This window comes from Perna viridis, chromosome 1 (genome assembly GCF_037379345.1).
Source record: "Perna viridis isolate PV_CMFRI_1.1 ecotype Kerala chromosome 1, ASM3737934v1, whole genome shotgun sequence".
Taxonomy (NCBI): Eukaryota; Metazoa; Mollusca; class Bivalvia; order Mytilida; family Mytilidae; genus Perna; species Perna viridis.
In genome coordinates, this window is record NC_142445.1 from 5,240,849 (window position 1) to 5,257,604 (window position 16,756).

Consider the following 16,756-nt stretch of genomic DNA (forward strand, 5'->3'; position numbering starts at 1 on the left):
TTTTTAATTTACCCAAGCTCCTTTTTGCGACGGTTGCATAACAGACATTTTGAAAAATCTTGAAAACCCTCCAACCATTCCCTCCAACCTTAAGAATTTTCTCGAATACAATTTGCTGCGGCTGTTTTACAGATTTTTTCAATACGTTTAATTAAATGGAGAATGGAAGAATGGAAATTCGTACTGGTAAAATGGATGTTACCTATTGTATGACACAACTGAACTACGATACAGAACCTCACAAATAGAGTTGCGCCCGAAGAGTTTTCAGAGACCATGGCTTACAATTTGGGAAGTAAGAGTTACTACTCAATACATATGTTTGTTATATTGACTTTCACTATTTTCGAATTTCATCAATTTCAGGTTTGTTCTTATTACATTGTGCAATTTAAAATGATGGTATATAGGTTATCTCATGTCTTCCATGAGTGACCCGTCTTATACTGGTACGATTTTGAACGGTGTGTGTGTGTGTGTGTGTGTGTGTGTGTTTGTTTTTAAATCACACCCATGTAACAATAATAAATGCGGTTTTATTTTTGGGGTAATGCGTATGTGTTTCGGCGTAGTGGTGTAATGTGATCCTCTGTCCTATCTAAAAAAAACCTTGAGGGACCCGAGCCTCCTTCGATACCAATGGGACACAGTTCTGTTCCTATGTTTTAAAACCCGGCACTTTTGTTTAGTCTTACAAGATCTTGTCATTCAAAGATCTAGGGCCATTTTATTTCACTTAATAATTTCACTTATAGTCGGCGTCACATAAATAACATACTGTTAAAATTTGAATAAAAATATTTTCTACGACTTTATTGACACCTACCGTCGTTTAAATTGTCTTAAATGACTTGCTCATTCGTTTAGCCAAACGGCTTCTCCCTAAACATTGAATCGTTAAATTCCGGTCAGATTTTAATTCTAGGTGGCAATATTTACATTGTAAAAAGTCGGCCATGTTTACAGTGATCGGGTTGCTAGGAGATGTTGTTTACGTTTAAATGGTTTGTCCAAAAACCGAAGAACCCAGAATGCAATTCGGCGTTATTTCGGATATCTCGGATTTATTTTACGCGAACAACGTATAATACCGAGAAGTTGATCAAGCAGACGATTGTCACCGGAGTTCGACGGGAACTTACGCACTTCGTTTGTAAACAAATCGTCCCGTAAAAACCAACATGGCGGATATTAGTATGGGATTTTCCCGTAAGGATTTGTTACGCATGATTTAAGCTAATAAGCGACTTGTTTTTGAGAAGCTGTTTGGCTAAACGAATGAGCAAGTCATTTAAGACAATTTAAACGACGGTTGGTGTCAATAAAGTCGTAGAAAATATTTTTATTCAAATTTTAACAGTATGTTATTTATGTGACGCCGAGTATAATAAATTGTTACTCTTGTTAAAGCCAAAATTATATGTGGCTAATTGAATGCTTACCGTAAGTCGCCACGAATAAACAGAATGCGTCGTCTTTCAAAACTTTACGAAAACGTGCATTAGTTATGGTCCAGTAAACATGAATGGTTTTGGTCACGTTTTGGACGTCCAGACGTAGCGACCCTTGCCAATAACAGTCTTCCATTTCTGACATTTTAGAATCGTTTCTGCCAGTTTGGTTATGGAAAAATATCGATATGGGTCGACGTGTCAGTGCACGAATCGTCTGAATGAGACTTAATTCCAATGAACTAAATATAATTTTATTCTACCATCTGATATTGACTAATTTTTATGAATAAGAGCATCTAAGATGCTGTCAAGCACGTTTATGATGCAGTTATGAACATATGTAGCCATGTTCTGTTTTCGAAAGGTGGTGCTATAGTTTATCGCCACAAAAAAAAGATGCACTGACTGATGTGTTTAGTAAATAAAATAATCGCACTGATAATTCTGGGCAATAGTCAAAATGAATGGCCAAAAGGAAAATCTGTATAACAAATGGCAATATCAGGGTTGAAACGGAAAGTTGGAAGCAACCGCTATAGTCCAAGAGAGAGAGAGAGAGAGAGAGAGAGAGAGAGAGAGAGAGAGAGAGAGAGAGAGGTGTTTGGAGGCGAAGGCGTGATCATATGAACTGGAATAACTTCACGAAGATGGCTTTTTTTGTTTTTGTTGACGGTACCTTGATCTGTGCGAGGTATAGAAACTTTATACTTTCAATACGAATGTTGTGGACTTTCTCAATCAAAATGGGCCGGGCATAACTTTTTCAGCATGATAATGCAAGACCCCACAAAGCACAAATAACGCAGATTTTACCTTTGCAACAGAATATTGATTTTTTGTGCCGGTTTTCAAAGACATCTGATCTCAATCCAATAAAACACATTTTAGACGAACTTAACTGACGGTTTTTCTAAAACCATGTCACCTTACACGAACTTCGTCAGTCCGAGCGCAGGACATGCACATTCTTTCAGATGTTACCCTTTTTTTGTCTGCTTTTGTTCATATTCCTAGTAATTTAGTAATTTGTGTTCTGTTTTCCCTATCTTCAGTTTTTATATTTAATATAATTTATTCGGTTTGCTACATGTTTTGGTTATTGGGCTTTGTTTCCTGTTTTTACGTCCTGGTCATGTATTTTGATTATTACGTATTTGATATATCGGTATTATTGGTCTGTCAATTATTCCATTTTACATATATCAGAGCTACTTCAGATTGAATATCAAATAGGTAATGAATAACCTATGAAACAGGTTTTATATAGAACCATACTCAAATTTGGCCATACCTACTACAAAGTTTTCCGAAGATCCCGTAAAAATATTTTGAACTTCACCGTCAGATCTATCCAACCGACTTATTACGATGCGATTATTATCAACCTGGCTGTAGAGCCATCTGAAACAATAAAAATAAGCAGAAGTTTGATTATATACCCCAATGTTATATACATAGTAAACTGAATTGTTTTAATTTCCACTAGAACCTTGGTTCCTTTGATTACTCTGTGACTCTTAAGCGATAGACTGTATCTACTGTATTTTGTAGATTTAACAATTATTTGAATTACATAACGTCATTGATAACTTCTCATTTTTTATTTTATGATTACTTTATAATTTGCATTCACTTTATGAATTAAAGTGATAAACACTTTTGATAATAGTAATCTTTAGATTGTACCTGTTGATTGAGTCTACCTCCAGGTTTAATGGATGACCTAAGTCTTCGAACTCCACTGTAATATTCGAACCGTCTAGTTCTGATTTAAAAATCTTATCATAACCGGTGTCAGCCCAATATAAATGGTTTTGGATATAGTCAACTGCTAGTCCCGTAGGATGTATTCCTTTGATGATAGTGGTGGGTGCTTGTGCTTCATCTGATGGATAGGATAATCTATGTCCAAGAAAAAAGATTAAAATATTTTTAATAAAATTGAAAGTCAATTTACTTTCATTTTAGTTCGTTACTGAAATGAAAGATTAACGATTGCATTGTAACATAATCTCCCCGATAACATATTGTGAAAAGTAAGACTTAATCAGAGATAACAGATAAGAATAGTGGTACTGTCTCACAGTGTATGTATTTTGTAAATATACCTTTAGAAAATACATAAAAAAATATCTCGTTTTTTAATGAATTAAGTATGCAATAATGTACAAAATACGATATCCAGGGTATGCACCAAATGATATACTTCAAGAATAAAATCACAGTACAAAACAGTCACACATAATTAAGTAAAGTGTGTTAAAGAAACACACACCAAACAAAATCATTTAGATATAGCAGATTTCGATATGCTGCCCACGTGTTTCCTCAGCAACATCAGAACAAAAAACCATAGGAATATTTAAATAAAAACAAAACTAACATTGTAATATAAGAATGATTCAAAACCAAAATATAAAAAGGAGGCTACATCCAGTTCGGGAAACTTATAGCAATGTGCATCAGTTGCAACGACATTGACCCAGTGGTTTGTAAAACAAAACATGCATGTGCGTAATATTGCATTTCACAATGTTGCACACGTGTTTGTAGGAGTAACACCTAATCAGCAACGGAATTAAAAATATGGGAAAAAGAATTTATGAACAAAGCTTATACGATATTCAGCTCTTTATAACATATTCGTATTTTATTACATATTTACTGATTTTTGCTACTTAACTCAGGTCCAAAGAAGCATCCTTTATTATTAAACTTCAATATGCAGAGAATAAAGCACAAATGGATGTTTTTCTGAGTATAATGAGCAAAACAAGCAAAAAACAAAAAAAAAAAAAAAACAAAAGCAAAATAAACAAAAAATAATAATAATAATAATAAAATAAATAAATAATAATAATAATAGCATGAAATAAATTATCTATTTCATGGATATCAATACCCTATTGGCATGAAAAAAAAACCAAAAACATAGCATTCAATCAACTACAAACTATACCTGGTAATCGTGCCTGCGTCCATGTCCGACCAAAATATTAAGCTATTTTCGTAATGGTAGGCTAAGAATAGCACCCATTTATACCCTGTGGCTAAAGTTGTAACGTTTCCAGATTCGGTATCTATCAGTAAAATAGTACTCCCATCTGAGAACAATAATCTCGTCGTCTGTTGACCTAACGAACAAGAGCCATAATCATATGAATTACATATGCAAATATGGGGCAAACCCACTCTGTTTTCCTTGAACTTTGTAAATTATTTTGATATGAACATGTACAACAAATTCCTTTAAAACAAAAAAAAAGTTCTAGCATTAAATAGTTGTTTCATATTGTTTCTTGAAAATTAATTTTTACGAAAAATATGTTATCAATTAGGACATCAAGCATCCTGCAAACCTGTTTTTCTGTGTAGCTTCTGAGATGTTTTAGAAAAGTATGTGGATTTATGACCTAGAAAAAATGTAATTTCTTGAAGCAGCAAAAGATTTCTGAATAAGTCCTTTTAATCAAGATTTCAATTTATCATGTGACAACATAGGGTAAATAATTGAGAAGGCAGAAGTTTGAAGAGAACTAAAATCCAATTAGTTCAATCCAATTAAATTTTAAGTGATACAATTAGCTTGCTGTCCATTTTGCACTGCGGGTACTATATATGTAAGATGAATCGACATCTCCTGCGTGGAGCAAGGTGAATATCTAGCTATATGCATTTCTTTGCATGGATTCTTATGAAGTTATGGAATCCAATACAAGTAAGGCAAGTCCTTACGTATTGTTTCGATGTTGAGGAAAGACCAGAAAGACTTATGGTTGTTTAGGATTTTATATTTGTCAAAGTAGTACGTTTGCATGTGACAGTACCTGGGGTGTTACTATCAATGCCCAATTCATTGATAAGGCAATTCAGGTAAAGGGATTTACAAACAATGCTGTTTAAAGCTTTGTTTGCATTGACAATAACATATTCGTCATACAGTGATGAAAGCCGTTTAAGTGCCTTATGATCGTTGAATACTGACTTTGGTCGTTTATTGACACACATCGTGAGATTGTTAATACGATTCCGTACCAACGATCGTATGGTACGTATCCAATATGACAAGGACTCCACTTAATTCTGTTTCTTGGCCATTTACTCTATGCATCCATGATCTAGCATAATCATCTACAGGATCCATTATGATTGTGGTTCTCTGAATTTGGGAACAAAATAAACTACTTTAGGCACCAGCGATGACTTGAAAAGAAGGACTTTGTTTAAAGAGAGAAGAAGCACAGCAACAGGACAGAGGGGACTTCAGGTATTCTTCAATGTTTAGATTTTGCAATATTTTTTATGGTTGAAATGTGATAAACATACAAACACTTACAATGTCTAGATCTAGGTTTATTATGATTTTGATATCATATAAATGTATTTGACCCAGATATTGGTGATTTACTTTAGAGTTATTACCCTTTGAGAAGTCTAACCTAGAACTAAAAATATTGACCATTAATCAAAAATTGACAAATCAGCTATTTAGAAGTTTTATTTATGACTTAACATAATTAACTGAATCAAGATAGTTGATTTCGATGAAAGGAAAAATATCTTGTTACCGATCATTTGGAATGGGATTTGGTTTTAGAAAGAAGTACACACACTGTTTTAAAACTGTTGATACTAATTCCTATATGCATACTGGATTAGCATTGCGTGTAAAAATTATTTAGACAGCCCATTATGTTTGGTTCTATATATGCTCCCATAATTTATAGAAGAAGTTGAATCAGAATCACATGTACTGAGATAACAATTTAACTTATATTGTTGATATGGAAAATCAATTGTGGTACAGCCACTTTATCAACTTGCTACAAGATAGAAAATGATAATAATGAACTGTGATTTTTTATTAATGAAAATTACATGGACAAATTAAATGTTCATATTCAAGACAAAGGCAAAGTGAAGATACATATTCATTTGGGGGAGAACTTGATGATTTCTGGAAGAATAATAACATGTTTATTATTAATGGCTGATACACTGTATATAGCGTAGTTATTGATGAAAGTGTGGAAGAGTGAATTTTAAAATGAATATACAGATAATTTTATTTTCAGAATTTCCATGATTTAAGATGAGAGATTTATTAATAAAATATTATTTGAAAATCATAATTTGACTTGATCATTTTAATTATTGAACAATCAGAACTCATTCAGAAATAAAATCAGTCAGTTACCTTGTGTTTATATTTTTATATTTAAATTAAGTATATGACCTAAGTTCATGAATATGACCCTGGATTGTTTCCTTATTTGGAATTTCAGTAGTATTGATTATTTGCATTATTGGATATTTAATTGGTAGAAAGTCACATGCACTTTTTGGAGGGAAATCCTTTTGTTCTTGTTGTCACTCTCTATACATTTAAAATCTCAGATGGCAGACATTTTTGTAACTCAGTAAAAACAATTGGAATATCTTGGAATATTAATTTTGATGGAAGTCTGATTGTCTACTTTATACCTATGTCACCATTATTAACTTCTTCTACTTTAAAAGGTATTTATTAGTAATAATCTTGCTAATTGTCCCAAAAATAACATTTTGAGTGATTTGAGCTGAATGAATGGATGACTGACTTATAAACTTATAAAGCAGTAAAATAATATAAGAATAAAGTTAAATAAAATGATAAATGAGTTAATATAAATCAGTAATAAATATAAAGTCTAAATGATCAAAATATTATTATTTTGATAAAACATAAATTTTATAAAGTTGATTTAGTAAGTGTTTTTATTTGTGTTATGTGTTACATATAATTGTGCGTATTTTGAAGCACAATAGTTAATATTGTAATCTTGTATTCAGATGTAACCATGACACTGCTGATGTTATTGCACAGAGTATTGTAATGAGTTGATATACTGGGAAACTGACCTTTGCACCTTAGTGTGAGGTAAGGAAGTGTTACATTTTTATGAAATTTGCTTAACTAATATTATTTGCTTGCTTGGTAATATTTGGCTTTCAGTCTGTAACTATTAAGCTTATTTTTAACTGATTTTTGTTGCTTATTTAGACATTTCATGCTAAATTAATTTTTGCATGTCATTGTGTTTAAAACATATATATGGATGTGGAATATTGTACATGAGATTCATGCGCAACAGACAAATACATTTTTCTAAGAAAATGCATTATATGAGAACTATCATATTGCCTATAGAAGGTGTAATGTTATTATATTATAACTATATTATTTTAATTGACTGATAGAGTTTATCTATGCTACCAAGTCTTATGAATTTATGTATTGTTATTGCAGGGTCTTTTTGTTTATCCATATAACTGCAATAAATATTGGAACCTAACGATTTGATGTGGTTTATTCTTCCTGGAAAACTGGCCGGACAACAATGGCGCCCAACTTGAATGTTACAGTAAATGGACTTATTCCCGGGATCAACACATTAATTTACCGAATGCGCATTCTTAACCGAGGAATTCACATCCGGCTTGAAGATTCACATATGTTTCCAGTGACAGTGACTTGACTGATTTGCTGAATATTTATTGTACAAGGTTTGCATATATGTTTCATGTATTGTATTTGTCTCATGAATGTTTTATCTGAAATTTAATAGAATTTGAATGCAATATGTCGATTTAAAATTTTAAATTTTCACTGAAATTATACTACGTTGATTGTCCGATTTGTTTACACTAAAAATATTTGCTGAATATTAGTTTATAGAACTAAAACGTTTATGTTAAACTATTGATATAGTACTCCGGTATATAGCGATGATGCATTGAGATATTTTGTGATTGTTTACGCTTTAATTTTCACATTTGAACTTAGTTTTTGAGAGGTGTAATACTTTGCCCCCTTGTACTACCGCACTCAGGTCAAGGTCACTTGGACTTCAACTGGAAGTCATAGTTATATATGTAAACAAACTTGATACATTTACATCATAACAGTGTGGATTATAGAATTTTAGTGAAACTTTAGACACACTTTATACTTGTTTACACTTTTTGAATTATTCACAACTATTTTTGTGAATAAATGTAAATGAGACATAGCCATTATTGTGGAATCAATGTGTAATTAGACAAAGCCAAGTTTACAGATCAACTTTGCATTTTTTTTCTGTCATTGAAAAAAAACTTTCGCACACATACACACATTCATAAATGTACATTTAATTCTCGTGAATTGCATAGAAATTATATGTTGATAGTGTTATGTTATATGTTCATAATGTGTGTTTTGTACTGATGTTTATTATTGTCTTGTATCTATGTGTATATATGCCTATGTTATTGTGATGTGATGCGATGTGATGTACTTAGACAATTGTTATTTACTGTAAATCAGTGTATCTGTATGTGATGTAACTTTGAATATTTAAATTTACTTAAATTCTATTTTTTAATCTGGGTTAAAGTTTATTAAAACTTTTTCATTTATTAAAAAGTTAATTTTTATTTAATTAATCTGTGATTTAATTAATCAACTTTGAATTAACTTATATAAAGTTAATAACTTTAAACTTAGAGTTGATTTAAATTAATTAAAGTTAATTTAAATTTGAAGTTCAAGTTCTAAAATAGATAAATAGACTGACCGTTTTACAAGTGAGCAAGTCCGTTTATATGCATGATACCTGAATTAACATTCTCATTTACTTAACCTATACCTTTCACACCTTGCATGTATACCTGATCATACTTCGCTCTATTTTTCTTCGTGAATTTTGCTGCTTGAGTTGACAGTGTACAGTTGCAAGTAAATATTGCCCTGGTATAATATAGGTCGAGGTTCTTTTATCTGAAAGTTTTCAGTCCTTGAGTGAGAGGTAGTTAATAGGTCTCAGTGTTCAGTATTTCAATTTTACATCCAGTGTTCCACTTCAGTTACCTTAGTTATGCATACATGTATATGTGATTTAGATTTATAGCATTTCATACTAGGTATATTTTCATCTATCAATCATACACGTAGTTTACTCGTCGAAATACAGTTGTATATGATACAGTATGTGAGAGTTTAGAGAATTTTATACAGGTAAGTGAAGAACAGACCGAAGTCCTAGATATATTTGGTTTATATATATACAACAGTATACTAGTGAGTTTGGATTAAGATAAATCATCCATGTACTATTTCTGATTTAATTTGAGAATTGTCTGCTAGACAAAAGTTTATATAGTTTGATACTTCAGACTTTAAACTTTTCTTTTGTTTGAGATTGTTAACGTAAAACGTAAGTTTTTTTTGCGAATAGCAGTATTTGATAGCAGAATAATACAGTACATATTGAGGTAAGCTTGCATACTTGAATTTTATTATTTTAAGTACAGACAAATCTTTTGATTGATATATTTTATCATACTTGCATAGTGTATTTACACTTTTGATTTTGATATTGGGTACATTTTGATACACTTAATCATGTCGAAAGAAAAAGGAGCGGCAGGCGGTAAGTCGGAAGTCACAGAAGAAGAAAAGAAGGATGACACATTCATTATGTTGTTTAAAACATTCCAAGCTATGGGTCTTAACCCTCAGGGAAGTAATGCTGTAGAATTAGAGGAATGGATTGGTAAGTATGCTGCAGCCAAAAAGGATCCTCCTCCTGGTAACATACTCACTTTATCATCTGATGATACAGGAGCTGGACCAAAGGTAAGGTATCAACAACCAGCAGCAACTTCATCATATCCACCCAAGGTTAGAGTATTTTCTGGTGGAGACAATAAAAGTGAGACACCATATGACATATGGCGGTATGATGTGAAGATGGCGCTCATGGATCCACCCTACACCAAAGATCAGAAAGACTTTGCTATTCGTCGATGTCTCACAGGTTCTGCAGCCAGATTGGTCATGTATAAAGGATTCGATAAACCTATTGAAGAGATACTTGAAGTTTTGGACAGTGTGTATGGCACAGTAGATAATAAAGAACAACTACTTGCAGAGTTCTATAGTGCAAGACAGAGACGGGTACCATAGCCTACCAAGATATGAACTCAATGCTTCACTCCATGATATGGACTGGTCTTAGACAAGAATTAAAGGACATCAGTGGTTATAAGTATGAATTAACCAAAGACTTCAATCAACTTAAAGTAGCTTTACGACAGTTGGAAAAAAGATCACCAACCAAAGAAATCTAAACCCAATACATCTAAAGCCATCACAGAGACTAACACATATAAAAAGGAGATGGATGAACTTAGAGGTATGGTTCAGCAATTAAGTACTCAGGTAACAGAGATGCAACAACAACAAACCCAGTATTATAGAGGAGGTTATAGAGGGAATAACTATAGAGGAAAGTCTTACAGAGGAAATAGAGGTAAGGGTGGCAAGTGGAATTACCAGAAGCAGCAGACCAATTCATCTCAACCACAACAGCAAGAACAATCTGATAATCAGCAATCAACATACCAACATAAACCCATAGTATGTCGACGTTGTGGACAAGAAGGACATATACAAATTGGCTGTCGTGTAAGGTTAGACCACTCGAGACAACATTTAAACTCAAGGAAGCCTATGCAGAGGGGCCGGTATTAGGCTTTACAGGATATTCATCAGGTCCCAAGGTTAGTCATGTTAAGTCACCACCTGGTTTGTTTGGAACATCTACAGAAACAGACATATTTATAGATGGAAGAAGGGTATCAGCACTTTTTGACACAGGTTCCACTGTCTCAACTTTATCAGAGAAGTACTATAATGAACATCTTGCATCATCAATACCACTTTGTAAACTTGACAACATCTTGGAAGTAGAATGTGCAGGAGGGACATCATTGCCATACTCGGGATATATTGAGGTAAATATTAAGGTACCTGGAAATACCAACACCACCAGCAAACATGTGATGCTTATAGTACCAGAGAGTAGATAAAGTCAGCATATACCTGCACTGATAGGAACCAATGTATTAGAGAGTATGATATACCACCTTAATGAGGAATATGGAGCAAGATATTTACAGAATGCTGCATTGAACACACCTTGGTTTTTGCGTACTCCTGCGTATGGAGTGTTCATATCACAACTCATACGTTATGCCAGAGCTTGCCGAAACTACGCAGACTTTTTGTATCGCGCCAGAAGTCTAACAAATAGGTTTCTGGAACAGGGTTATGTTGCTACAAGATTGAACTCATCACTACAGAAGTTTTATGGTCGTCATCATGAACTCGTGGATCGTTATGATGTATCCATTAGCACCATGAAAACTGATGTATTCAACGGGTCATAGTTTTCCTTTCCTCGTTTGTCTACCCCGGACTTGACTTTTTATGAGCAACTCGGTGGGTGTTTCTAGAAAAGCAGAGGACGCTTACCCTACCGGTGCACCTGGTGCATGCTCCAAGTTTTTAGTTGAGTTCGAGTTGCTCATTTACTTTTGTTACTTTGTATGTATGATTTTAGTTAATTTATGTTCTTTGTTGTGCATGTCCATTTTCCATGTCTGGTCTTTGTCCCTGGATTACATTCTTTTGATTACCGCTGTAACCTTGGTTCCCTTGATTACTCTTTGGCATTCCGTTGTCTTTCGATGAGGGGAAAAGAACTTTCGAAGAATAATGACCGACTAGCTGTAATCAAGACTTGTAACCGGATAACCATCTTACTCAACACCACCACTACAGTTGAAGGATTTGTAGACAGAGAGATACCATACAAAGCAACACCTTCCATAATACAGTCAACATATTTGGCAACACAGAAGGAAATTGATACAGAACCTTCATTTTTAAACTACAACTACAAGAATACAGGAAATGTCAAATTATCCAACATGACGAAAGGAACCATTACCATACCAAAGAGAGCTATCATTTGTGAAGTCCAGCCTGTGTCCACTATCACCAGTGAAAAAGATACCAACTTATTGGAGGAAGTTGAAATCACCAAGAGCAACATATCAGAGGAACAGCTTGAGAAGGGGAAGGAATTGACACTACAGTATTGCGACATCTTTAGTAAGGGAGATCATGACTTAGGACACACCGGTCTAGTAAAACATCGACTTAGTGGATGAGACTCCTTTTAAACATCGATACCGAAGGATACCACCATCTATGTATGATGAAGTAAGGTCACATCTTAGACAGCTTTTGAATAATGTATTATCAGATCATCTCATTCACCATTTGCCTCTGCCATAGTCATCGTTAGGAAAAAGAATGGTACCATCAGGATGTGTGTGGATTATCGACAACTCAATAAGCAGAGCAAGAAGGATAGTTATGCCCTTCCACGAATAGAGGAATTGTTAGACTGTTGTGCTGGAAGCAAGTTCTTTTCTGTAGTAGACATGAAGTCGGGTTACCATCAGGTAGAAATATTGGAGGAACATAAGGAGCGAACAGCATTTTCCGTAGGACCACTTTGTTTTTGGGAGTTCAACTGCATGAGTTTCGGATTAACCAATGCGCCAGCCACATACCAGCGACTAATGGAGAATTACCTAGCCGAATACAACTTGAAGATCTGCTGCATTTTTATTGATGACATTATTGTATATGGAAGGACATATGAGGAACATCTTAAAAATCTCCAGCTCATCTTTCAGAGGACCAGAGAGGCAAACCTGAAGCTGTGTCCCAACAAGTGCGAGTTCTTCAAGCGTAAGGTCAAGTATATAGGACATGTCGTATCGGAGGAAGGTGTCGAGATTGATCCATCAAAGACAGAGAAGGTAGTCAATTGGCCAACCCCAACCAGTCCAGAGGATGTCAGAAGATTTTTGGGATTCGTCGGTTACTACAGACGATTTATTAAGGATTTCAGCAAGATTAGTTGACCTCTTACAGACCTTATACCAACACCGAAGAAGAAACGCACTAAGATAAGTCCCCCAATAAATGGAAATGGGAAGATAAAGAACAACAGGCTTTCCAGATACTGAACGATCATCGAGTCAGTGCACCAATCCTTGGATATGCAGATAGTTCACTACCGTACGAGCTGCATACAGATGCTTCTGGGGATGCCATGGGAGCAGTTCTGTATCAGAAGCAGGGAGGAATGAAGCGAGTGATCAGTTATGCCAGTAGAGAACTCAACAAAGCGGAACGGAATTATCCACCACCTAAAAGAGAATTCCTGGCACTGAAATGGGCAGTAGTGAATAAGTTCAAAGACTACTTATACGGACAGGACTTTACTGTATACACCGACAAAAACCCAGTTACTTATATATTGACATCTGCCAAGTTAGACGCTACAGGACATCGCTGGCTGGCTGCATTGGCTGCATACAACTTTGAAATCAAGGATGTTGACGCCTTAAGCAGGAGTCCCATCACCAGTGAATCCGTCCAAGCCATTTGCAAAGCAGCGACACAGGATCTGGCATGTGTGGATAATCTAGCTTTGACACCAGATGTCATATTGGAAGACTTAGATCCCAGAGGAAGTGGAATTGGTAACTTAGTAGATTGGAAGGCAGCGCAGTTCCAGGATGCTGATATACTCCGTAGTACGGAATATGTCGCTCATCGTACCAAGCCATCCAGGAAGGACATAGGGCCTAATCCACTTCTGAAACAGTTCAACCACCTGAAGTTAATCGATGAAGTCCTTCACAGAGTGACAGTAACTGGTGAAGAAGAGAAACACCAACTCGTATTCCCACTGAAGCATGTACCAGTTGTTTTAGAAGCAATGCACAACGACATGGGTCATTCTGGTAGAGATCGAACAACATCATTGGTCAAAGATCGCTTCTACTGGACCGGAATGCACCAGGATATTACAACATGGATAGAGGAATGTGGTCGTTGTATCAGGAGAAAGTCATCAACCATCCAAACAGCACCCCTGGTCAACATAACAACTTCACCACTGGAACTTGTATGTATGGATTTCCTTACCTTAGAACCATCAAAAGGGAATTTTCAGCACATACTAGTACTAACAGACCACTTCACCAAATTTTCCATGGCCATCCCAACCACGAATCAACTTGCAAGAACAGTAGCAGATGCCTTCTACAACAACTTCATTTTTCACTACGGTATACCAGAACGCATCCATTCAGACCAAGGTGCCAACTTTAAAAGTACCAACATTAAAGAGCTCTGCAGTATTATGGGAATGACCAAGTCAAGATCCACCAGTTACCATTATATGGGCAATGGATAGTGCGAACGCTTCAACCGGACGCTTTTTGATATGCTTGGATCTCTGGATTCCAACAAGAAAACCAACTGGAAGAGTTATGTCAGCCCGCTGGTGTTTGCTTACAACTCAACTAGACATAAGACTACTGGACAGTCACCCTTTATGTTGATGTTTGGTAGGAATCCTCGTCTACCCATTGATGCAACACTAGGACTTCAGGAAAACCATCAAAATATCAGCACCAAGTATATAACCGAGTTGAAAGACAGAATAACACCGGCCCATGATCTTGCAACAGCAGCAGCACGAGATGCCAAAACCAAACAGAAGTACAATTATGACAGCAAGGTCCGTGGTGGAACAGGACCAGTGGGAGACCGCGTGTTAGTTAAAGTTGTCAGCTTTGAGGGAAAAAACAAGCTAGCAGACAGATGGGAACATGACCCCTACACAGTGTTGAGCCAACCGAACAAAGACATACCAGTGTTCAAGGTCAAGAAGGAGAATGGACAAGAACGTACAAGGACGCGCCACCGTAACCTCTTGTTACCGATTGGCTTCATCAGCGACACGCCAACACCGCTTCCCAGAAAACCAAGACCGAGACAAAGACCTGCCAAGAAGACGGAGAAAGAACTGGTTCCAAACCAGACTGACGAGGAATCTGACGAGGAGTCAGAATGGGGAGGAAGAGTAGTCAGCATAGAGACTGGTAGCAGTGGTTCAGTTCATCCATCACTGGAGATTTACCAACCCAAGATGCTGATGATGATAACCAGGATGCAGATGAGGCTCATGGGGACGCCCAGTCTTCTGAGGGTACTCTGAGTATCTCAAAGGAAGTTTCACCAGTACCAACAAGACGCGCTTCACCAGAGAGGAGTCGCGAACAGGATCATCAACCTGACGAAGCAGAGATCCCTAGTTCATTGATGACACCGACCAACCAGTTCTTCGTCGTTCCACCAGAGAGCGAAGAGTTCCTCTTCGCTACAGGTCTGGTGAGTTCGACATGGCCAGATCTATCCAGACACCAGCATCTGATTGGGAAAGGAGGGTGCATCACGTCCTTGTCAGGTTCACCATTTATGGAGGGATTACAGTCTGAGGCAAGATTTTGGAATCCTCTTCACACTCTCCTTCGTGAAATGACGGGACGTCATTTTCCAGGTGGGGGGAGTATGTGGAAGAGTGAATTTTATAATGAATATACAGATAATTTTATTTTCAGAATTTCCATGATTTAAGTTGAGAGATTTATTAATAAAATATTATTTAAAAATCATAATTTGACTTGATCTTTTTAATTATTAAACAATCAGAACTCATTCAGAAATAAAATCAGTCAGTTACCTTGTGTTTATATTTTTATATTTAAATTAAGTATATGACCTAAGTTCATGAATATGACCCTGGATTGTTTCCTTATTTGGAATTTCAGTAATATTGATTATTTGCATTATTGGATATTTAATTGGTAGAAAGTCACATGCACTTTTGGAGGGAAATCCTTTTGTTCTTGTTGTCACTCTCTATACATTTAAAATCTTAGATGGCAGATATTTTAGTAACTCAGTAAAAACTATTGGAATATCTATCTTGGAATATTCATTTTGATGGAAGTCTGATTGTCTACTTTATACCTATGTCACCATTATTAACTTCTTCTACTTTAAAAGGTATTTATTAGTAATAATCTTGCTAATTGTCCCAAAAATAACATTTTGAGTGATTTGAGCTGAATGAATGGATGACTGACTTATAAACTTATAAAGCAGTAAAATAATATAAGAATAAAGTTAAATAAAATGATAAATAAGTTAATATAAATCAGTAATAAATATAAAGTCTAAATGATCAAAATATTATTAATTTGATAAAACATAAATTTTATAAAGTTGATTTAGTAAGTGTTTTATTTGTGTTATGCGTTACATATAATTGTGCGTATTTTGAAGCACAATAGTTAATATTGTAATCTTGTATTCAGATGTAACCATGACACTGCTGATGTTATTGCACAGAGTATTGTAATGAGTTGATATACTGGGAAACTGACCTTTGCACCTTAGTGTGAGGTAAGAAAGTGTTACATTTTTATGAAATTTACTTAACTAATATAACTTATTTGCTTGCTTGGTAATATTTGGCTTTCAGTCTGTAACTATTAAGCTT

At 35.1% G+C, this 16,756-nt stretch overlaps 3 protein-coding genes across 9 annotated transcripts in view; 2 read left to right on the forward strand and 1 right to left on the reverse strand.

Moving 5' to 3' along the window:
- The window catches only part of LOC148626973 (uncharacterized), a 46,670-nt gene that overhangs the window by 26,641 nt on the left and 3,273 nt on the right, over nt 1-16,756 (reverse strand). The window contains exons 2-4 of the mRNA XM_088564805.1: nt 4,414-4,588; nt 3,141-3,356; nt 2,746-2,855 (exon numbers count right to left, since the gene is read on the reverse strand). Coding sequence (XP_088420931.1) covers nt 2,746-2,855; nt 3,141-3,356; nt 4,414-4,588 — 501 coding nt within the window. The remainder of the gene's footprint in view (nt 1-2,745; nt 2,856-3,140; nt 3,357-4,413; nt 4,589-16,756) is intronic.
- Nucleotides 154-16,756, forward strand: part of LOC148626975 (oncoprotein-induced transcript 3 protein-like) — a 30,620-nt gene continuing 14,017 nt past the window's right edge. For 4 of the 7 annotated variants that reach the window (XM_088564843.1, XM_088564842.1, XM_088564844.1 and 1 more), the window contains exons 1-4: nt 157-295; nt 7,287-7,374; nt 7,744-8,000; nt 16,572-16,659. The gene's annotated coding sequence lies outside the window, so the exon portion shown is untranslated. Of the gene's footprint in view, nt 296-7,286; nt 7,375-7,743; nt 8,001-16,571; nt 16,660-16,756 lie in introns of all 7 variants that reach the window. The other 3 variants (XM_088564839.1, XM_088564840.1, XM_088564846.1) reach the window with 2 other exon arrangements.
- On the forward strand, nt 14,633-16,552 carry LOC148626976 (uncharacterized). The gene is made up of 2 exons (XM_088564608.1): nt 14,633-15,400; nt 15,507-16,552. Exons 1-2 carry the CDS (start codon nt 14,633-14,635, stop codon nt 15,687-15,689), a joined length of 951 nt encoding a protein of 316 aa, XP_088420734.1. The 3' UTR covers nt 15,690-16,552.